We start from the raw sequence: 23,836 nt of genomic DNA, 5'->3' as shown, positions 1-23,836 counted from the left end.
AGAAGGAAGCCAGTAGTAGAGGAAAAATTAAAGATTAGAATTAGTTTGTTGATATAATGCTATATGGGGAATAATTAACACAATAATAGTATTTAACAGTTGTAATTGAGTTCTTATTATGTGCCAGGTATTAAGAACATTGTTGAATTTTATGTCAGAAAAGAATTATTCATCTCATAATTCTCTGTTGCTTAGTCTGAAAGAAAATACTGGACTAGAGGGACCATGAGTATGATCCAGAAATATATGTTGTGTGGAGGTTTTTGGTTCTTATTCAACTAATTTATTGTTTTTCAATTCTGTAGGATTTGATTAAACAGTATAATACATTAATAGAAGAAATGCTTCAAGTTCTCATCTATATTGTGGGTAAGATTAAAACATGTTTTGAAATAGACCATGGGTTGGGTTACTTTTTAGAGAGAACATTAATTAGATCTATAATTTATCATTTTACTCTTCTCACAAATATAGCATAGAATATATAGCAATGTGACTAATGTGATTGATATGCTTAGAAACTCAGCTTTTAAAAAAACACAGGTATTACATCTTTACTTTTCAGTATCTGATTTGTAATTGTTTGGACTTATTTATAGCAGTCTAGGATATTTATTATAGATAGAAATGTAGATGAAAAATACCTATACATTGAATACTAAAAATTTTCAGTAATTAATGAAATTTTAATGTAACATAGGTCTAAGTAACATATATTTTTATTGTGTCATTCTGTTAAATTATTTTGTGCAAAGATTGGCCATACTTTTACTTTTGTATGTTCTGTGTTATAGTCTCTATTGATTTTACCAGCTAAGTAAAAGTCACTGATTTCTCATTTTGGTTCTTGTTTCTTATTTTAGTGCAGCAGAACATTCCTAGTAAGGATTCTAGCCATTAGCTAAATCTGAAAACATGGGTTTATTTTATTAGTTTGCCAGAGCTAGTTGCTGGACTAGCTGTGTGTTTCGTTTTGTTTTTATCTTCACCCGAGGACATTTTTCTATTTTTTGTTCAGAGAGAGTGGGAGGGAGAGAGAGGAAGAGAGAGAGAGAGACAGACAGACAGACATCAACGTGAAAGGGACACATCGAGTGGCTGCCTCCCGCATGACCCAACCAGGGCCAGGGATAAACTGCAACCGAGGTACGTGCCCTTAGCAGGAACTGAACTCGGGTCTCTCTGGCCTGCAAGCCAGTGCTCTAATTGCTGAGCAAAACTAGTCATGGCTGGACTAGCTGTTTTATCTCAGCAGGAAGTATGGTAAACCTTCATTGCTAAGTGAGATATAAATTGTCCAGGCACTAATGCTTCCTGTCCAGAATATTCCATAAGAAACTGATGGAAAAAATGGACAAATTAAAGTTAGTGATACATTTCATTAAATTATAAAAACTGGAGGGGAATTTTTGTATTTTTTATTGGGATGCTTTATGAAAAAATTTTTAATACTATACTATATTTTTGCTGTTTTATATTTGTACTATTTTATTATTGTTTTTGTTTTGCTTTTATTGTTTTTACTCACATTTATGGGGTTATTTTCTCCTATGTGATTTGATTTTTAGTTAATACTTAACTGTATTCCTAAGTTCATTAATTTTAGGAATCATCATTTTAAAAACTACATTTATATGAAATCAGATTTTATAATGGAGAAAAAAATTAAAAAGTAGAAAAAGATTCAGATTAGGAATCAGAAGAACTAGTCTTGGCCTTTCATATCAACCATCAAGAGCATGCCATTTACATTCTTTGGTTCTCAAATTCCTGATTTGTAAAATGTGAAGGTAATCTACATGATCTCAGGTTCCTTTTAAACTAAAAATCTAAGGGACACTGTTTTTGGTGAAAACAATAAAATTATAAAGTGCTTTACAAATATAAAAAGGAATAAGTCTGTTGGAACTGAATTTATTTAACACATAGTCATTCTTTGGCTAATTTGTAGAATTCATAAAATCTGTTAGGCAAAGGATTACTTATTTACTAACCTCTTGTAGATATCATAGGACTTTGTACACATGTTATACTATTGAAAATTAGTGATGGCATACGGCCAGATATAGGAAGCCTTCCTCAGGCAATGGGAATTAGACCCTATGAACATCAGTGAAGTTCTTATTGTTAATTTAGCTATTTTCTCTCTCTATTTGCTAGTTTATTGAGATGGAAAATGGAAACCTAATTATGTGGGCATTTTAGCAACATCAGTCATTCCTGATACATATTACTGTTTTGTCATTTAACTCATAAAGACATATTTAAGTATTTTGTTTTTCAGTTTTCACTTTGTTCTTTCATAAGTAACAAGTAAAGACAAAATTGAGGAAGATCTTGAAAGAAAAGCTGTTATTCAAAGATGGCCACTGCTTATTCAATGCCATCTGCCTTGTTTCTGGATTAGAAATACATGCTAATTTAATAGAGGGGCCTTGTTTATAATGTGTGAGTATGTGTATGTATACGTATGTGTGTGTGTGTAAAAGAAAGAGAAGGCCTGTGTTCTTTAGATTTCTTTATTTTTCTTCCTCCTTCTTTCAGCAAATAGACTTCTGTTGTTCAGTTTTAGTAACATGTCCAATAATTTTCAGTCCCTCTCTCATAGACTTAATTTAAGGCAGTGTTCTGTGTATAAGTGCTCCTGGTAGGAAGAGATTTAAATAGAAAGCAATTAATTGCTTTACTTTTTTTTTTTTTTTTTATTGTTTGTATTAGGAGAGCGTTATGTACCTGGAGTGGGAAATGTGACCAAAGAAGAGGTCACAATGAGAGAAATTATTCACTTGCTTTGTATTGAACCCATGCCACACAGTGCCATTGCCAAAAATTTACCTGAGAATGTAAGATCAATTTTGTTTTGTATTTCATTCACCTCAAAATGAGATAGTTTTTTTTTTTTTTTTCTTTTTCTTTAATTGGAAGCTACTTCGAAGTTTTAGGAAAATTTGTTTAGCAAATTCTGCGAATGTAAAACTATCACCATTCATTCTTTAGTGGTATAAACTTTAAGTCTGGGCTTTTGGGCATTAGGAAACATTTAGAAACATTCTGGCTATTTAGGAGACATTTTAGAGCAAGAAACTCCTTGACTTTTTGTTTAACGTAAGACTTTTCCAAAGGAAAAGGTGAGGGGCTACCTGAAATACTGAGATTATTTGGGTGGTGTGTTAGTTTGGGTCTTCTGAGAAGCAGATGTCAAGATAAAACATTTTAGATTTTATTATGAACAATGCCTAGGAAAGAAAATGGTGAGCAAGCTGGGAAAGACTGGTGGGGAACCATAAGACTGTGATGCAAGTCTGATTCCAGATAAAGGAAAGAGAGAAGGAAGGTTAGATAGGTGCATGCTAGACTGCTGGGTAGCCTACACAAGGTGTGATGCTTTCCCAGGTCTCCCAAGAGTGAGCTGGTATTAGTATCTCTATTTCCTCTAATTGGAGGTCTGTAGAGTACATTCTCATGTCTGCCACTGGCGATATTTATGTTTTTATATATATTGACATTTAAGTAATAGTTCTAAAGATTATGAGTTTTATATTTTTTTCTTGAAATTTAATTATGAATTAGAACAATGATTCTTAAAAGAGAATTAGACTTATCTGTACTCTCAGGGCTTTCCAGAGAAGTAGAATAGAGATAAACTTTGAATATTGGTCCTTCTCTACCACACACACCCGCCAAATTTGTATCTTTTTATTTATATCTTTTTCCAGTTTTACTTTTTAAAAAATTAATTTATTTTTTAATTACAGTTAACAATGTAATATTATATTAGTTTCAGGCGTATAAGATAGTGAGATTAGACATTTATATACCTTACAAAGTGATCACCCTGATAAATCTAGTTCCTGTTAACTAATTTTAAAACTGTAACCATTTGGCATATCACTTGTATAATTTTTGTTATATCCTTTGACCAATTTAAAATTATGAATACATTTTAAAATCAGTTTACTTACATTTTCCTTAGCATCTTTTTTTTTTTATCCTCACCCGAGGACAATTTTTCCATCTTTTGCTGAAATAGAGTGGGAGGGAGAGAGAGGAAGAGAGAAAGAGAGAGAAATATCGACGTGAAAGGGACACATCGAGTGGTTGCTACCCACACGGCCCATCCAGGGCCGGGGACAAACTGCAACCGAGGTACGCGCCCGTAGCGGGAACTGAACCCGGGCCTCTATGGACTGCAGGCCGTTGCTCTAACCACTGAGCCAAACCGGCCATGGCTCCTTAGCATCTTTTAAAGCAATAATAACAGTGAAATAGTAGGTTGGTATTCTGGATTATTTTTTTTAATACATATTAAAATAAATTAATATTTATTTAAAATATATAACTGTGTGTCACCTAAAGTAATTTCACATACTGGTGGTAAATATACATACCATACTTTGTAAAAAAGAAAAAAAATGCTTTAGGTATACCTAACTTTTCACTCCTTACACCAAGTACATTTATTTTAAAGGAATCTTTCTTAATTTTTGCAAAACTATAGGAATCTGATTTTAGTTGAGTATCCTGACTAGGTCCTTTTCCTGATTTTTAAATGACTTCATTAAAAAAAAAAAATCCTTGTTCAAAGAAAAGTTCAGGGTAATTAGAAAAAAAATTATAATTGTAGAAGCCAGAATATATTTGGACATTTACCTAGGTATTTTGCTGTAGATCCCATTTATTTTGTTACCTTGATTTTAGGAAGTACATCATGGGTATATGCTTAAATGGTGTGAGTGATGAACATACCACGTAAAGTTCTTTTTCTTTGAACTATTGTGTGTGTGTGTGTGTGTGTGTGTGTGTGTGCATGCATATGTGTGTGTGTGTGTGTGTACATGCATATGAGGGCAAATTTAGATAAAATTTCTTCCTTAAGCAATTTATACATAGGTCTTACCTCTATTAAGAAATTGTTCCCTCCAAACAAAGCTAATTGTGTTTAGACCTAGTTTTTTATATTGGAAATTGATTTTTTACTTATTATGAATAAGGCACTTCAGGAATGTTGTTGAGAATGTATTTTAGTTCACAGTAAAAGAAGAAAAAGTCATTACATGAGGTAAAATGACCAAAATATTGTTTCAACAGGAAAATAATGAAACTGGCTTAGAAAATGTCATAAACAAAGTGGCCACATTTAAGTAAGTACTTCATGGTTATGCTTATTCTGAGAGTAGACAGTCTTTGTTCTTGTACTTTGGATACTTTGTAGAAGCTCTGAAGTTCTTGCCTGCACTTTCAAGAACAAGAATGGAATACAGATTAGAAGGAGAACAAGGGGCACACAAGTAGGCATTTCATACATGTTTGTTGAAGAAATGAGTATTTTGGGCAGGTGAATGAGAAATACCTGTATGTGTGATACTAAGTGCCTTAGTATGTAACAAAGAAACCTTTCCTATAGTCTCTTTCCCATTAACTAAGCCATGATTTATTTCTATAAATTTTATTCTGGTAAATTTATTTTATAAAATTTCATTTTTTTTTCTTCTTTTTTTATACTCACCCGAGGACATCTTTCCATTTTTTGTTCAGATAGAGTAGGAGGGAGAGAGAGAGAGAGAGAAACATCGACGTGAAAGGGACACATCGAGTGACTGCCACCCACACGACCAACCAGGGCCGGGGACAAACTGCAACTGGGGTACGTTCCCTTAGCGGGAACTGAACCCAGGTCTCTCCAGAACGCAGGCCAATGCTCTAACCGCTGAGCCAAACCGGCCAGGGCTAAACTTTCATTTTATATATTAATTTTAGACTGTTCTCTAGTAGGTTTTTTATTTGTTTTTAAAAAGAATTGTGTATTTACTGAACTTGGGGCAGATTCGATACACAACCTATTTTAAATTTACATATTTTAATTCAGTTTGGGAGTGTTCTCTCTCTCTCTCTCACACACACACACACACACACACAAATGTCATGCAGCAGGTGTCCTAAGGCAGTGATTTTCAACTGGTGTGTCACAGGAGGCACACTGGTATGCCTCAAGAATTTTTTTTTTTTTTTTTTTTTACCCTCACCCGAGCACATTTTTCCATTTTTTGTTCAGATAGAGCGGGAGGGAGAGAGAGGAAGAGAGAGAGAAAGAGAAACATCGATGTGAAGGGACACATCGAGTGGCTGCCACCCGCATGACCAACCAGGGCCAGGGACAAACTGCAACCGAGGTACATGCCCTTAGCGGGAACCGAACCCGGGTCTCTCTGTACCGCAGGCCGACGCTCCAACCGCTGAGCCAAACCAGCCAGGGCTGCCTCAAGAATTTTTAAAACGCAATACTGACTATTGAATCAGGTGCACTGACCTCTTTTCACCCTTGTCAAATAAAAAAATGACAACAGCCAACACAAAAATAGCTCTCTGGTGTGAATGAATCAAAATTATAGCTATTCTTTTTGTCAGATTGGCAAAATATTTTTTGGTGTGCTTCAGAATTTTAGTAATTAGTTTATGTGTACCATGAGATGAAAAAATCTGAAAATCGCTGTCCAAAAGTAAAACACAGTTACCTTAAACTGTTACAAGTATTTTCACCCAAGGTTGAAAAATTATCCCTAACATGAAAACCTCTTGTAGGTTTAACAAAATATTTTATGCTCTGGCCAGTATGGCTCAATTGATTGAACATTGGCCTATGCACCAAAAGGTCTCTGGTTCGATTCCCATTTACAGCACACACCCAGCTTGTGGATTCAAGGTGCACACAGGAGGCAACCAGTTGATGTTTCTTTCTCACATCAATGTTTCTCTCTCCCTCCCTTCATCTCTCTCTAAAATCAATAAAAACACATTTAAAAAAAAAAAAAAAAAACTATTCTAGCCTGGCCAGTGTGCCTCAGCAATTGAGTGTCAACCCATGTACCAAGAGGTCGCTGGCTTGATTCCCAGTCAGGGTGCACGCCCAGGTTGCGGGTCTGATCCCCAGTGGGGGGCATGCAGGAGGCAGCTGATTGATGTTCTCTCTCATTGATGTTTCTATCTCTCCCTCTTCCTTCCTTTCTCTCTAAAATCAATAAAGAAAAAAATTTTTTTAACTATTTTACAATTCGTTGATTCTTCTAGATGCATAAAATGGAAATAAGATTTTAATTGGATTAATGTTTTGAAGTTGGTACTGGTAGTAAATTTCTACTTGTTATGTTATTGTATTTATAGATAAATTACTAGTTTCAAATAACTTTAAAAATAGGTTGTAGCTTTTTTTTTTTCTCAGAGTGGGAGGGAGGGAGAGAGAAAGAGAAATATCGACGTGAAAAGGACTCATCGAGTGGCTGCCACCCACACGACCAATCAGGGCTGGGGACAAACTGCAACCGAGGTTCGCGCCCCTAGCAGGAACTGAACCCGGGTCTCTCAGGACCGCAGGCCAATGCTCTAACTGCTGAGCCAAACCGGCCAGGGCTAGGTTGTAGCTTTTTTAATGCTCTAATAATGTTCAGTGAAATATTTCAGTTAAGACTTAGATAGAGCCCTGGCCGGTTTGGCTCAGTGGTTGGCGCATCGGCCCACGGACCAGAGAGGCCTGGGTTCAGTTCCCGCTAAGGCACAGTTTGTTCCCGGTTGCAGTTTGTTCCCGGCCATGGTTGGGGTTGTGTGGGTGGAACCACTCGATGTGTCTCTCACACGTCAATGTTTCTTTCTCTTTCTCTCCCCCGCCCCTCCTTTCCTCCTCTCTCTGTCAAGATGAATGTAGAAAATGTCCTTAGGTGAGGACAAAAAATAAAATAAAAAAGAATTAGATAGAAACAAAAAGTTGTTTAAATGTGCAGAGCAGATATAGTGTACTCCTTTTGGCTTTGCTGCTTCTCCTTACAGTACTGTATAGAGGATCCAACACTATATTTTTATCTACAACTTGCTGAGGACATGATGTCTCACTACCATTTTAGATTTTACCTTAGTTAATATAATGTACTTTAGTTGAACAGACAACCTTTAGTCTTCAGAGGCTAAAAAAATAATCCTTAGGGATTTAAGGGCATGAGATCAGTTCTCTGTAGTATAAAATAAACTTCCTCAGATTTGTTTGAATTTTAATATTATGAAACACAGTTTAGCTGTTATCAGGACTTTGAGTATACAGTGTAGGTTTTTAGTTTTGCTATTGTAATGAAATTTATCATTTTAGTTTAAGCAAGCTGAGTGAGTATAATTATGTTTTCTTCCTCTAGATTTTGACTTTTAGATCAATATTTAGGTTCTTATTTTGTCTGTATTCTACACTTCAAAATGCCACAATTCATCTCTGTATTTCTCTCTATTTAGGAAACCAGGTGTATCAGGCCATGGAGTTTATGAACTGAAAGATGAATCATTAAAAGACTTCAATATGTACTTTTATCATTACTCCAAAACACAGCATAGCAAGGTAGGAAAAGGTATCCTCTTCAGACTATAAACCTAAAATGCTTTTATGCTTTCCAATTCCAGAGAGAAATTTCTGGTTTATCTGTTGTTTCTTTCTGGTTCTCATTAATAGAGGCCATTATCTCATCTAGGAAATTAAATTGAGTCATTAATATTATCTAGTATACAGGCAATATACAAATTTTCTCAATTATACCAAAAATACCCCAAAAATAGACACTAAGTAAATATTGTTGACTGAGAATGGGCACTAAATTCTTGAGGAGGGGTATTACCCATCTATTTTGCAGTGGCCTTTCCTAGAACAGCCATTTTGTTTTTGGAACAGGGCAGCATTTTGAATGCACATTTTAGTATATAAAATATTTTGGTAGGTTGGTGGATCTTTCCTACCTGCTTCAAAGTATTTCATTTGTTTCATGTTTGCCAAGCAGTATATTTAAAGATAGACTTTCTTCTTCTTCTTTCTTCTTTCTCTTTCTTTTTGTTTTTCTTTCTTTCTCTCTCTCTCCTTCCTTCCCTTCTTTTCTTCCTTTCTTCTTCTTCTTCTTCTTCTTGTAGGCTGAACATATGCAGAAGAAAAAGAGAAAACAAGAAAACAAAGATGAAGGTAAAAAGTGAGATTCCAAATTGACTCATTTTGACTATTTTCTGTAGTTTTGTTATCAGCCAAGTATATAGTGTTTTGTTTTGTTGTTTATTTAGAGTGGGCAACTAATGCAAATGCAAAGAACCCTTTGTTTCTTGTTCACATATTAAGATATGGCCTACATTAGTGGTAATAGAATTTTAAATTTATAATAAATGGAGTTTATTTTGGGTGATTGACATACTGACATATTTCTCTTGACACTGATGTTTTCAGTGCTATAAAGGTAACAAAAATCATGTGTTGTTTTTCATGTAATAGATGATTTGAGATTTACAATTTAGCATGCAGAATAATTCAAATAAAAATTTACCCATTTGTCTCTTCTGCCATCCATCTCCCACCCACTATAGCATTACCGCCACCACCACCTCCTGAATTCTGTCCTGCTTTCAGCAAAGTGGTTAACCTTCTAAATTGTGATATCATGATGTACATTCTCAGGACCATATTTGAGCGGGCATTAGTCACAGATTCTAACTTGTGGACTGAAGGGATGCTCCAGATGGTATGTATACTTGAAATATTTTTTCTACTTCAGGTATGTTCTCTACTTGATAGATTTCATGGAAGTCTGGGGAAGATTTCTGATCTAACTTTCTAATTTGAGTCAGAACCACAAATAGTATACCTGAGACCCAAGGGTCATTAAACGTTAGCTTAGGTGTGGCACAGATTTCCTTAATGACACATTCTCATGTTTTTAGTATCCTTACTCTTGGGAACCATTTATATTTAAAAAAAAAAAAAAAAAAAAAGCCTGTTCCTGCTAACAATAAAGTGGCATGTTACTTGTGTCATAATTTTCTATATTTTTTATTTCACTTGTATTATGAAGAGACAGTGTAATAAAGATTTGATGACAGGCAGGTCTATCTTGAATAACCGCATGTCCTATTTAGGAGGAAAGAATAATTTCCCCATTGGTAAAATAGTTGTAAGTGTAGCTATTTCATAGAGTTATGAAAATTAGTTCATTAAGGAGAAGCAGGTATTTTTTTTCTTGATACTGTTATAGATATATTACTTAATATTACCTTTGGTAGCTATAATTAGATATTTAATTAGCACCTGCCTAACTAAAATTTCTTTTTCCTTGGCTATTATTGGTCTGGAGGTTCTTAATACTGTCATACTGTATGTGTATCTTAATTTTTGTTATAACAGGGATAAATAAATGTAGTAAAAAAATTTTATACCATACAAATATTTGAAATTATAAGTTAACATATCCCTCCCTGACTCACAGTGCTCTAACTAGGAGATAAGCACTATTAAAGGTTTGTGTCTTCTGGAAATCATTCCACATTAGTGCATATAGGCCAACCTCAATCTTAATAGCTGCATATTCCATTGTACGGATATCTCTAATACATTTAACCAGTCTCCTAAGTCTCCTATTAATAGACATTTATGTTGCTTTTAGGTCTTTGTATAACAAAGAACACTAAAGTGTATAATATCTTTGTATACTTAAGTGAGTGTATCTATTACACTGATTCCTAGTACTGGGTTTACACCTTTACATTTTTTTTTTTAATCCTCATGCGAGGACATTTTTTGATACTTTGTTCAGATAGAGTGGGAGGGATAGAGAGAGAGAGAAGCATCGACGTGAAAGGAACATATCGAGTGGTGGCCACCCACACGACCCAACCAGGGCCGGGAACAAACTGCAACTGAGGTACATGCCCTTAGCGGGAACCGAATCCAGGTCTCCCTGAACCACAGGCCGACACTCTAACCGCTGAGCCAAACCGGCCAGGGCAATATACCTTTACATTTTTGATAGATGTTGTCAAATTAGCCTCCAAATTAGCCACCAATTTACTTTCCCATCACCAGTGTGATGAAAAGTTTCTGCTTCTCAACGCCTTTAGAAAAATAGGATAATCTTGCTTCAACTCACACTTTTTTTTTTTTTAATCCTCACCCAAGGACATTTTTGCATTTATCTTCAGATAGAGTGGGTCGAAGAGAGGGGGAAAAGAGAGAGAGAGAAATATCTATGTGAGAGAGACACATCGATTGTTTGCCACCCACATGACCCCAACCGGGGCAGGGATGAATTGCAACCGAGGTACGTGCCCTTAGCAGGAACCGAACCCAGGATTTGTTGGTCCGCAGGCTGGCGCTCTAACCGCTGAGCCAAACTGGCCAGGACCAACTCACACTTCTTTAATATTAAGTGAGGTTGAACATTTTTCATATGTGTATCATATATCTTTCTGTAAACTTCTGGTTCGTAATCTTTGTTCATTTTTTATCTAATCAGATTGCTTATTTTTATGTGTCCTTTTAAAATATATTTACCTGAGGAAGTACCGTTTTAAAGATCTTCTCATATATTTTTCCTTTAGGCATTTCATATTCTGGCATTGGGCTTACTAGAAGAAAAGCAACAGCTTCAAAAAGCTCCTGAAGAAGAAGTGACATTTGACTTTTACCATAAGGCTTCAAGTAAGTTTTAGTCTGAGTGAATGATAATGTGGGGTTTTTTTTACATGGTCTTCAACCTGGAAGAACAGGATAAGTTTAGATTAGACTTTTATTAACTGCTACCTGATTAAGACAGTTTTTCAAAGCACATTCCAGGGATATTGATTATAAGACCAAGAGGAGAAAAACATTTTATTTCTATTTATACACTGTAATTTTAGATCCTTGAAGACATCATAAATCTGTTCAGTTTATGGCTATAACAGCTCCCAATTTCATATTTTTGAGCTTTGGTTCTTATTTAAGTAATTTTACTAGACATGAGACATATGGAAGAAAAGCAAGAGATAGATCAGTAAGATTAGCTTTCACTTAGCAGTTCCAGTGGAAAATGAGCAAGAGACCTAAAGTAATTCAAGTTTTCAAGTTGTTTAATTCAGTACTTCGTACTTCGTGCAATTGCAGATTCTTCCATTCAAAACTTAATGTAGTTAAGGGATTGATTGCAAATTTTGGTTATCACTATGAATAATATTAACTATAAATTATAATTTATACATAATTATGAATATATTTACTTATGATATGTAATTTTTGTGTTTTCAAAAAGGATTAGGAAGTTCGGCCATGAATGCTCAGAATATACAAATGCTTTTGGAAAAACTCAAAGGTATTCCCCAGTTAGAAGGCCAGAAGGACATGATAACATGGATACTCCAGGTAAACCTGGAAAATAACTGATTATATCTTGGTTTAATTATTTAAGAATCCTCTTCTTGCCTCCAAAATTAAACCACTATATCCTTGTGTTCTTGTGAAGTCATTTCCTACTGTTTTTTTGTTTTGTTTTGTTTTATCCTCATTTGAGGACATTTTTGCATTTATTTTCAGATAGAGCAGGAGGGGGAGAAGGGGGAAGAGAGAGTGAGAAACATCGATGTGAGAGAGATGCATCGGCTGGTTGCCACCCACACAACCCCAACCAGGGCCGGGGACAAACTACAACCAAGGTACATGCCCTTAGTGGAAACCAAACCCGGGACTCTGGTCCGCAGGCCGACGCTCTGACCGCTGAGCCAAATTGGCCAGGGCTCCTACTGGTTTTTTATGATTACTCCTATGTTATCATATTAATAATTCTATTTTCCCTGTTTTAGTGGTTTTTGTTTGTTTGGTTTTTAATAGTTTTCTTTTATTGATTGTAGAGCAAGAAGAAGGGAGAGGGAAAGAGAGATAGAAACATTGATGAAAGAGAACACCGATCGGCTGCCTCCTATACACCCCTACTAGGGACTGGCTCATAACCTGGGCATGTGCCCTGACTAAGAATCAAACTGGTGATCTCGGTGCATGGGTCAACACTCAACCACTAAGCCACAGTAGCCGGGCTAGTGGAGAGTTTGTTTTGTTTTGTTTTATTGTTTGTTTTTGTTTTTTAAATCCTCACCTGTGGATATTTTTCCATTTATCTTCAGAGAGAGAGAGAGAAAAACATCGATGTGAGAGAGACACATCGATTGGTTGCCTCCCACGTGACTCTGACCAGGGTTGGGGACTGAACTGCAACGAGGTATGTGCTCTTGACTGGAATTGAACCTGCAACTCTGGTCCACGGGCCATTGCTCTGCCTGTTGAGCCAAACCCGCCAGGGTGTGGAGTTGTTGTTTTTTCTTAATAAATCAAAATGTATTCATTTGTGTCATTCATTTAACATATATTGAATCCTACTATGTCCAGTGCTTATTTCTAGACTCTGAACAAGACATGTGCTTGCTATCATGAAGATATATACTAATTGAGTTACAGAAAATAAATAATAAAATACCAGGATAATTCAAATGAGTAAGGGGTAACTTTGGATGGGTAGTCAGAAAAGGTCTCTTAGGAGGTGACATGGGAACTAAATGACATGAAGCCAGCCTTATAAGAATCTGGAGGAGTATTCCAAAAAGAGGAAATAGCAAAGCAAAAGCTCTCAGGTGGCCAGAAAGAAGGACAGCATGACTGACGTACAATGATGGGGAGAGAAGAGTAGGCAACAAGGTCAGAGGCGCAGCTAGCAGCCAGGTCATATAGAACCTTACAGGGCAAGGTAAAGTGATAGATTTTATTTCTGAGTACAGTGGGGAACCATTGAAGGATTTTAAGTGACAATATCCGGTCTGTATTTTTACAAAATTACTGTCTGCTGTGGGGTTAAATGGATTATAAGGGACAAGAGTAAGATTGGGGAAACCATTAGAAAACTATTGCAGTAATCCTGGTAGAAGTGAGCATGACCTAGGTAGGCTAGGATGCAGATACCGAGAAGCTGAACTAATTCAGGTATAATTTGATGGTAGAAATCTGTAGAACTTGCTGATAGATTTGATGGAAGGGAATGAGGGAAATCAAGGAGTCAAAGATGACTTCTGGATTTGGAACTTGAACTGTTGGGTGGATGGCTGTGCCTTTGCCGAGAAGTGCATATGGGGTTGGGAGAGAGGCCAGGAATGTTACTTTAATGGAAAACCCTCTAGATGGAGACAAGAAACCAAGGTTATGGAGTTTTCCTCACTGTATTTATTAAAATATTCTTTTTTTTTTTTAAATCCTCACCCGAGGATATTTTTCCATTTTTTGTACAGATAGAGTGGGAGGGAGAGAGAGGAAGGGAGAGAGAGAGAGAAACATCGACGTGAAGGGACACATCGAGTGACTGCCACCCGCACGACCAACCAGGGCCGGGGACAAACTGCAACGGAAGTACATGCCCTTAGCGGGAACCGAACCCGGGTCTCTCCGGACGGCAGGCCGACGCTCTAACCGCTGAGCCAAACTGGCCAGGGCAAAATATTCTTTTTTTTATAATTAATTTTTTTTCCTTTATTGATTTCAGAGAGAGAGGAAGGGAGAGGGAGAGAGAGATAGAAACATCGATGAGAGAGAACATCGATTGGCCACCGCCTGAGTGCCCCCCCACTGGAGATCAGGCCCACAACCTGGGCATGTGTCCTGACCGGCAATTGAACCGGTGACCTTTTGGTGCAATTGGTCGATGCTCAACCACTGAGCCACACCGGCTGGACAAGAATTAAAATTTTAAAATTTTTCCTGGCAAAAGCAGAGGTATGGTAACACCTGCAGACTGAATCAGTTGATTTTGCTGCCTGCAACCTCCTCCTTAGCTGGATTGCTAATATAGTAGGGGAGGTGTTTGTCATAGTTAGAAGTCAGGGAGAGAGAGAGAGAGAGAGTGTGAGTGTGTGTGTGTGAGAGTGTGTGTGTGTGTGTTTGACCCATGCACCAAGAGGTCAGTGGTTCGATTCCCAGTCAGGGTACATGCCCAGGTTGTGGGCCTGATCCCCATTGGGGGGCATGTAGGAGGCAGCCAGTTTATGTTCTCTCTCATCGATGTTTCTGTCTGTTGCTCCCTGTCCCTTCCTCTCTCTCTCAAAAAAAATCAATAAAGAAAAAAGATTAAAAAAAAAAAAAAAACACATTTGGAGACATGATGACAAAATCAGATTTGTGAATATTTCTGTTCCTGGTCAGTGTAACCAAATCTTTTAATATTTTATTTTTCAGATGTTTGACACAGTGAAACGATTAAGAGAAAAATCTTGTTTAATTGTAACAACTGTATCGGGATCAGAATCTATTAAGAATGATGAGGTAATAATAACATTATAATAATGGCAATGTTCATCTCTGTCTTTGAACTTTGCGGATGTAAGGGATCTGCTGCTTTTTGTTAGAAGGAACCTGTTATAAAGTATGTGAGATATTCATCTTCTGTTGTTCGTTAAGCTTCTGTGCTGTAGGTATTGAGTGGTACTTGACATCTAGTTATCCAATATAATACATGTATTTTACGAAATCTGAGGAAATAGATGTGCAATGGAGCTCTGTTGGTACATTTTAGATTGGGTGAAATATAGGAATATTTAGGTTATGAATTTCCTTAATATAATGAATTAGGTTTTGATTTTTATCTTAAAATTATTAGAATATTATTACTTTGTAGTTACTAGCAATCCTTCATAAAAGAAAAACAATGGGCTTAAGTTAGAATACACAATAAAAAATACCAGTAATGTTCAAGTTCTCAGTCTTAGCAGTGTGTCCAAGGGTTACAGTTGGATATCTTCAGGTTAGCTTAAAGTGATTAAATGTCAATGATTAAATGATTGACATATGATTTCAAAATTTTGTTTCATTTAGTATTTTTTTTAATGTACCTACATTAAGTATAAAAGACAGTTTATTAGGTAGTTATGGTATTTGGCTTTTGTATTAAATTATTGAAATAACCAAAGGAGCAATTAGTTGTATAATGTAATGAGGGACTGCTAATTTTGAGATAAATTAGATTGAATCTAGGCTTGAGGAGTGGAGTAATCAATTTTATCAGACTATTACTCTAGGAAATTTTGCCTGGCTGAACAGTATATGTAAATTGTAACACTAGCTCTTACCTAAGTTTTGTGGTTTCATCATACCCAGATTACTCATGATAAAGAAAAAGCAGAACGAAAAAGAAAAGCTGAAGCTGCTAGGCTGCATCGCCAGAAGATCATGGCTCAGATGTCTGCTTTACAGAAAAACTTTATTGAAACTCACAAACTCATGTATGACAGTACATCAGAAATGTCTGGGAAAGAAGACTCCATTATGGAGGAAGAGAGGTAAAACAAAGCAAAAAAAATTTAGCAAAGGAAGAAAAATTACATATTTACTTTACATAATGTTTTTCCAAAATATATTTTATAGTAAGAGAAATTACACTATTGTTAAGGTAGAAAGGGGACAGTGAAGGCTTTAAGGTACATATTGAATTATGTTGAAAAACAGTTCAAGTGCATAGTGTTGGGAACTTCTATGCACAAAAGGATATGAAGATATGACTAGAAGAAATAGAAATTAACTCCTGTTATCTTATGTACACAGGCTTTTTTAGATATACATTTACATATCAGTTAATGTATTCCACATCATTTTTATGATTTCTGATAATGATTGCAGTTACAGTCGTCCCTCACCACTTCGCACCTTGACTTTCGTGGCTTCACTCTATCGCTGTTTTTTCAAATGCTATACTATACTTGAAAAAACAGCGATAGAGTGACGGTGTGAAAGTCGAGGCGCAAAGTGGTGAGGGACGACTGTATATAAATAAAGAATCCTACTTTGCGGATATTCATTTATCATGGTAGAGGCTGGACCTGATTAACCGCGATAAACAAGGGCCAACTATATTACAGACTGAAAAAAAATTCCTTCACAAAAAGGTGATTTATATTTTTTATTTTTTTCTTAAAGAGAAAGGAGACAGTGCATATAGTTGTAGTCATGGATAACACATTGGAATGAGAATCTGTATATCTGGTTTAATGAGTCCTCACTATGGTATGCTCTTGGGGAAATTGATTAGCCTTCTGAGAGCTGTGGTTTGTGGGTGTTAAATGGATGAAATAAGAAAAGGGAGGAGGCAAAATAATGGTAGTTTGAAAAGCATTTCAATTTAAAATTTTGAAAATACTTCCTATGCTTATTTTCGAAAACAAGCTTTCATAGCTCTTTAAAACAATGTGTATTGTAGATACTTTTGGGAAATTGTGGTTTTGCAGTAACAGTAGAAACATTATACTTCACATAATATGTCTATAATCCTGAAGCTGAGTATGCTAACAAAAACTACAAAGAAAGATGACTGTGTTTTAAAGATTTTTTTAAAAAAATATGAAGGTAAGCTATCTTTGGCTGACTGTGTGGTAATAACACTAGAAATTGATTCAAAACTTTAAACTATAAGCAGAAAGCCTTCTTATTTCAATAATTATTACAACTAATTGTAATATTACGTATTAACAATGTACTATTTAGAAAGTAATGGAGAAGAGACTCCTATATTTATCCAAACAAGGAAATGTAAGCAAAAGTGTATTCAGGGTTAATTAATGGGTTTTTTTTTTTTTTTTTTTTTCAATCCTCACCCAAGGACATTTTTGCATTTATCTTCAAATAGAGCAGGAGGGAATGTGGGATGAAGAGAAAGAGAAACATTGATGTGAGAGAGACGCATTGACTGGTTGCCACCTACACGACCCCAACCAGAGCCAGGGACAAACTGCAACCAAGGTACATGCCCTTGGTGGGAACCAAATCCAGTACTGTCTGGTCTGCAGGCTGACGCTCTAACCACTGAGCAACCGGCCAGGGCTAATTAATAGTTTTAATTAAGCTTTCATTATTTCTTTTTATTGACTGATTTATTACACACATAAAATTGTGAATGTGTTCTCATTGAAAATGCCTCAAGTTAATACAGTAAGTCCCCTTGACCATCCTCTACATTCCTAATCTTTCTTCACAGATAACCATTGCTATAAATAACTACTATTCTAGACCTCTTCCTTTGCTTTTATAAACAGGTTTACATAAAGAAATAATGAGTCTTGATTTGTGTTTTTTAGTGGTGTATATTTTACCATACCTTTTATTTTGTAGCTTGCTTTTTTATTCAGTGTCTTATAAATTTTTTCATGTCAATATATATAGATCTATAGTGTAAAGTCTACATCATTCTTTAAGACTGCTGCATAGTTTTCCATTCTGTGGATATAGACGGTATTTTATTTATTTTAGACATTTAAGTTTTCCCCTTATTTCCCAATTTTCCCTTATTACAAACAACGTGTGTGTGCACGCATGCAGAACATTTTTGTATGTGCCCCCTTGTGCAATTTTACCAATACTTCTCAAGAGTGGAATCTAGTAAGTGAAACGGCTGAGTCATAATTATTTAAAAAATTTTTTTTTTTATCCTTACCCAAGGGCATTTTTCCATTTTTTGTTCAGATAGAGTGGGAGGGAGAGAGAGGAAGAGAGAGAGAGAGAGAAACATCGACGTGAAAGTGACACATTGAGTGTCTGCCACCCGCACGACCAACCAGGGCCTGGGACAAACTGCAACCGAGGTACATGCCCTTAGCGGGAACCGAACCCAGGTCTCTCTGGACCGCAGGACAACACTCTAACCGCTGAGCCAAACTGACCAGGGCTAAAATTTTAATAGATATTGCCACAATGCCTTTCAAAGTAGTGTTACCAATTTCTACTTCCAGTAACGTATGAGAGTGTCTAGTTTCTTTATGCTTACCAATACTTATTATTATCAGTACTTTGATTACTAGTTAGTAACAGGTTGAACATCTTTTTATATGATTGTTCATTAGCCTATTACATTTTGTCTTCCCAGAATTACCTGTTGTTATCCTTTGCCCATCTCTGCTGGGTGCCTTGCTTTTGTCTTATTTGTAGAAGTCCTGTAAAATTATGGATACTAAATTTTGTTGCATATTTCTCATGTCCCTATTTCTTTAACATTAATTATGAAGTTTAGCCATAGAGAAGTTTTCAATGTTGATAAAACAGATTTTTAATTTTTTTAAAATGTTTTTTATTGATTTTTTTTTTTAGAGAGAGAGGAAAGGAGAGAGATAGAAACATCTGTGTGAGAAAGAAACATCAGTCAGCTGCCTCCTACATGCCCCCGACTGGGGATCAAGCCTGAAGCCCTGCCATGTGCTCAGACCAGGAATAGAACCAGGACCTCTCAGTCCGTGGGTCAACACTCAATCCACTGAGCCACACCGGCTGGGCTAGTTTTAACTTTATGTATCATATTTAAGAAGGCTTTTCCTATCCCAGAGGTATGAATATAGTCTTGCATTTTATTTTTTTTTTTATCCTCACCCGAGGACATTTTTCGATATTTTGTTCAGATAGAATGGGAAGGAGGGAGAGAGAAACATCGTCATGAAAGGGACACATTGAATGGCTGCCACCCACACGACCCAACCAGGGCTGGGGACAAACTGCAACTGAGGTACATGCCTTTAGCGGGAACCGAACACTGGTCTCTCCACACCGCAGGCCAATGCTCTAACTGCTGAGCGAAACCTGCCAGGGCTAGTCTTGAATTTTTAAAACAAAATTTAATTACACGGTTATATTATTTTTTTAATCAAATATTAAAGATAAAGCTAAAGTTCTGTTTGAGCACTGACCCAAATCCTAGACCCTTTTTTGCCCTTTCTCAGAGATAAAAATTTTAAATTTTATATAGATCTTGTCATAATTTTTACTGTGCTATTACATACAAAGATATGTAGCCATAGGAATCATATAGTGTCTTTCAGCCTTTTGTTTTATTTGCATAAGTAGTGCTGTGTACTTATTCTGCAACTTCGCATTTCCCCTTGATAGTATATCTTGGAAATATATAAACATTCTTACATATATAAAATGAGCTCAGTGTCTCTCAGTCTTGGCATTTGAGCAGTAATTCTTTTTCGTGCCCCATAAATTTCAGGACATTTAGCATCTCTGATCTCTCATCCTAGTAGTGTCCCCTCCCCTAGTCCTTATGATAACCAAAAAGTAAACTTTACCCACATTAATGCTGGATGCCTCCTAGGAGGTGATACCACACCTAGCTGAGACCCACCTTTTAAAAACTGCATAATATTCTGTAATTGCATTTATATTGGTAATGAACATTTAAGTTATTCCCAGTTTATTGAATGGACTATGACATTTTAGGGAGCTTCTTGCACAGATAGAGAGGCAGTATTTCAGAGTAGTTCAGAGGGTGGCCTTGGAGGTCAGGCTCTGCTACTTCCTAATGATAAGTCATTAGGTAAGTCTCTTACCATCTTAGGCCTCAGTCTTCATCTGAAAAATGGAGGTAACAGTGGTATCTACCTCATAGGATTGTTTGAAGGATTAAATGGGTTAACATAATGTAAAGAATTTGAAAGTGTGCCTCACATCACAAATAGTGCTTTACAAAGATTTACTATTATTTATTATATTATTATTGCACACATTGACCCTAAGAATTGCTAAATCATTGAAGTGTAACTTTTTTATTTTAATAGCTACCAACATAGAATAGAAATTTAAATGCCTAATAAGTGGGAATGGATAAAACTGTTATAACACATATAGTAAGAGTACTGTGCAACTGTTTCTAATGAAATTTTAATGACATGAGAAAACAACTAAAATATGAGTAAATAAACGCAGGATGCAAATCTATATATGTAATATGATCTTGATTATGTAAAAATGTTACAAATAAAAAGACTAGAAAGAAATATACAAATGATTATATCTAGGTTATGAGAGTATAATGCTTTTTATTTTCTATACTTTTCTAGATTTTCCAAAATTTCTCAATAAGCATGTGTTACTTTTATAATCAGGAAAAAACAGATAATGCAGCTTCTTGGTACAATAAATTCAGTATAATTATACATTCTACTTTGTGATCTGCTTTATTTTTTTTTTATCCTCACCCGAGGACATTTTTCCATTTTTTGTTCAGGTAGAGTGGGAGGGAGAGAGAGGAACAGAGAGAGAGAGAGAGAGAAACATCGATGCGAAAGGAACACATCGAGTGGCTGCCACCCGCACAACTGACCAGGGCCCGGGACAAACTGCAACCGAGGTACATGCCCTTAGCGGGAACCGAACCTGGGTCTCTCAGGACCGCAGGCCGACGCTCTAACCGCTGAGCCAAATCGGCCAGGGCGTGATCTGCTTTTTTCACACTTAGTAACACAAAATGTATTTTCTTTATTTTTTAATCCTCACCTGAGGACACTTTTCGATATTTTGTTCAGACAGAGTAGGAGGGAGAGAGAGGAAGAGAGAGAGAGAGAGAGAGAGAAACATCGACGTAAAAGGGACACATCAAGTGGCTGCCACCCGCACAACCAATCAGGGCCTGGGACAAACTGCAACCGAGGTATGTGCTCTTAGCAGGAACCAAACCCGGGTCTCTCTGGACCGCAGGCTGACGCTCCAACCGCTGAACCAAACTGGCCAGGGCAAAATGTATTTTCTTTTCTTTTCTTTAAAATATGTTTTTTTGATTTCCGAGAAAGAAAGGGAGAGGGAGAGAGAGATAGGAACATCAGTGAGAGAGTTAAACATCGATTAGCTGTCTCCTGCTTGCCCCATACTGGGGATTGAGCCTGCAACCCAGGCATGTGCCCTGACTGGGAATCAAACTGGCAATCTCTTGGTGCATGGGACGACACTCAACCAACTGAGCCAAACTGGCCAGGCACAAAATGTATTTTCTAATAAGCAAATTAACTGATAAAAGCCAGAAAAATCATGGGGGAAGATTTTAAGTTAATATTGCTAAATATAATTTTTATTTTGTTTTTATTCCTAAAGTGCTTGCCCTACAGTTACTTAAAATCTACCAAAATATAAAGACAAGTGACCAAAACATGTGTCCTCATTTCTGGTCGTTTCTCTTGGTAGCACCCCAGCAGTCAGTGACTACTCTAGAATTGCTTTGGGTCCTAAACGAGGTCCGTCTGTTATTGAAAAGGAGGTGCTGACATGCATCCTCTGCCAAGAAGAACAAGAGGTGAAAATAGAAAATAATGCAATGGTATTATCGGCCTGTGTCCAGAAATCCACCGCCTTAACCCAGCACAGGGGGAAACCTATAGAATTTTCAGGGGGTATGTATTGTTTAATAAATATCCTTTTGAGCATTTCTTTTAATACTTATGTAATTAGAAAAATACTATCTGGAAGAACTTTGGGAGCAAGATCGTATTTAGCTTTATTTGGTCACATCACAATTTACCATATGTAAAATGGACTCTCGGGTCTTTATATGTCATGTTGGCTCCTTTATGTTATTTTTTAATTTTAATTTTAATTTTTGTTAGTGCTTGGCCACATTGCTTTTTCTTTCCCTCCCCTCACTTCTTCCATTTCTCATTGCTCTACCATTCGAAAGTAGGATGCAGGGATCATGACATACCATCTCTAAATTTTTCCACATGCATTTTCTAAAACTGAGGACAATCTGTTAATGTACTACCGTACCATTATAACATTTAAGAAAATTAATAACATTTCAGGAATATCACCTAATAGGAAATTTGTATTTGAATTTTCCCAACTACCCCCAAAATGTCTTTTGTTAGCTAGACTTTCTCATTTAGGATCCAGACATGTTTCATGTGTTGCTTTAGTTGTCTCTCTTTTAATATATTTTAATCTAGAATAGTCACTTGCCTTTTTTCTTTCCGTGATAATAACTTTTTTTGAAAAATACAAGCCAGTAGTCTTATATAGTGTCTTGCATTGTGGATGTGTCTGATTGTTATCTCGTGATTCGGTTTATGGTAAGCATTTTCTTGGCAAGAATATTCATTAGCTAATGTATTACACTTCTTATATCACATCAGGAGTTAGCTGCTTTATTTTTAAAATACCCTTGGGGTGATAATATTAATTTTTTTAAAAAGCTAACATTTATTGAACACTTAACGTATGCCAAGCACAGATTAAGCGCTTTCTGTGTATTTTCTCACTTAATCCTTATAATAGCCCTATGAGTTAGGTACCAATATTGGCTCCATTTTATAGATGAAGGAACTGAGGCACAGAAGTAACTTGCTCAAGGCCATAAGTTATAAGTGATGAAAACAGATTTTGAATCCTGTAGTCTATACTTTTATCCAGTATATTATAATGCTCCTAAATATCCCTTGAAATTATTTAGTCAAATTACTTGTAAAATTACAAAAGTAAATTTGCTTGAGTCATAGATAACTTCAACAACCAGGATAGCGCAACTTAAACCTAATGTTCAAAATAAAAATGTAAATCAAGAATAGAGTTAGTCATTAATCCATATTAATTTTAGAATCATACCTGGAAGTCTAGTATTATATTATCCTCTTTTTACTTAAGAATATAGTTCCTGATATCATGATATTGTGACACTTTTCTTGGACATTCCTTAGAAAGTTTATGATTAGAAATTTAGACCTGGTAACCTTTTACCCCCCACCCCCCACCCCCTACCCCCTACCCCCTACCCCTTCTTATGGCTGTGAGAGAGAGGAATATAATACCTCTCATTTTTGTCTTCCTGTACCAGAGTCCCTGGACCCACTTTTCATGGATGCAGACTTGGCTTATGGAACTTATACAGGAAGCTGTGGTCACGTAATGCATGCAGTGTGCTGGCAGAAGTAAGTTTTTCTTCTGACATGTTCTTGAAAGAAACTAGGAATATTGAAGTTCACTAAAGGCCACAAAAAGGCATGTTTTCCCATGTTTTCTTTCCTTCTTATTTGAATAATTGAAGCAGTTTTGATTACTTATTTTGTTTGCATAATACTCATTACATTATCACCTTTAGAAATTGGTGTGTTGCCTGACCGGTGTGGCTCAGTGGTTGGGCATCAGCCCCTGCACCAAGATATTGCTGGTTTGATTCCCAGTCAGGGCACCAGGGCATGTGCCGAGGTTGTGGGCCCAATCCCCAGCCCGGGGGGGGGTGGGGGGTGG

General features: G+C 36.3%; 1 protein-coding gene across 11 annotated transcripts in view; it reads left to right on the top strand.

The window, feature by feature from the left end:
- UBR1 (ubiquitin protein ligase E3 component n-recognin 1) overlaps nucleotides 1-23,836 on the top strand; it is a 143,599-nt gene that overhangs the window by 55,237 nt on the left and 64,526 nt on the right. For 10 of the 11 annotated variants that reach the window (XM_036245932.1, XM_036245900.1, XM_036245916.1 and 7 more), the window contains 12 exons: nucleotides 306-369; nucleotides 2,719-2,843; nucleotides 5,089-5,141; nucleotides 8,269-8,371; nucleotides 8,932-8,980; nucleotides 9,373-9,527; nucleotides 11,380-11,479; nucleotides 12,069-12,178; nucleotides 15,026-15,112; nucleotides 15,944-16,125; nucleotides 21,782-21,987; nucleotides 23,424-23,517. In XM_036245932.1, the coding sequence (XP_036101825.1) occupies nucleotides 306-369; nucleotides 2,719-2,843; nucleotides 5,089-5,141; nucleotides 8,269-8,371; nucleotides 8,932-8,980; nucleotides 9,373-9,527; nucleotides 11,380-11,479; nucleotides 12,069-12,178; nucleotides 15,026-15,112; nucleotides 15,944-16,125; nucleotides 21,782-21,987; nucleotides 23,424-23,517 (1,328 nt within the window). Of the gene's footprint in view, nucleotides 1-305; nucleotides 370-2,718; nucleotides 2,844-5,088; nucleotides 5,142-8,268; nucleotides 8,372-8,931; nucleotides 8,988-9,372; nucleotides 9,528-11,379; nucleotides 11,480-12,068; nucleotides 12,179-15,025; nucleotides 15,113-15,943; nucleotides 16,126-21,781; nucleotides 21,988-23,423; nucleotides 23,518-23,836 lie in introns of all 11 variants that reach the window. The other variant, XM_036245942.1, reaches the window with a different exon arrangement.

Source organism: Molossus molossus, unplaced genomic scaffold (genome assembly GCF_014108415.1).
Source record: "Molossus molossus isolate mMolMol1 unplaced genomic scaffold, mMolMol1.p scaffold_m16_p_1, whole genome shotgun sequence".
Taxonomy (NCBI): Eukaryota; Metazoa; Chordata; class Mammalia; order Chiroptera; family Molossidae; genus Molossus; species Molossus molossus.
This window is presented reverse-complemented; position numbering and strand designations above follow the sequence as displayed.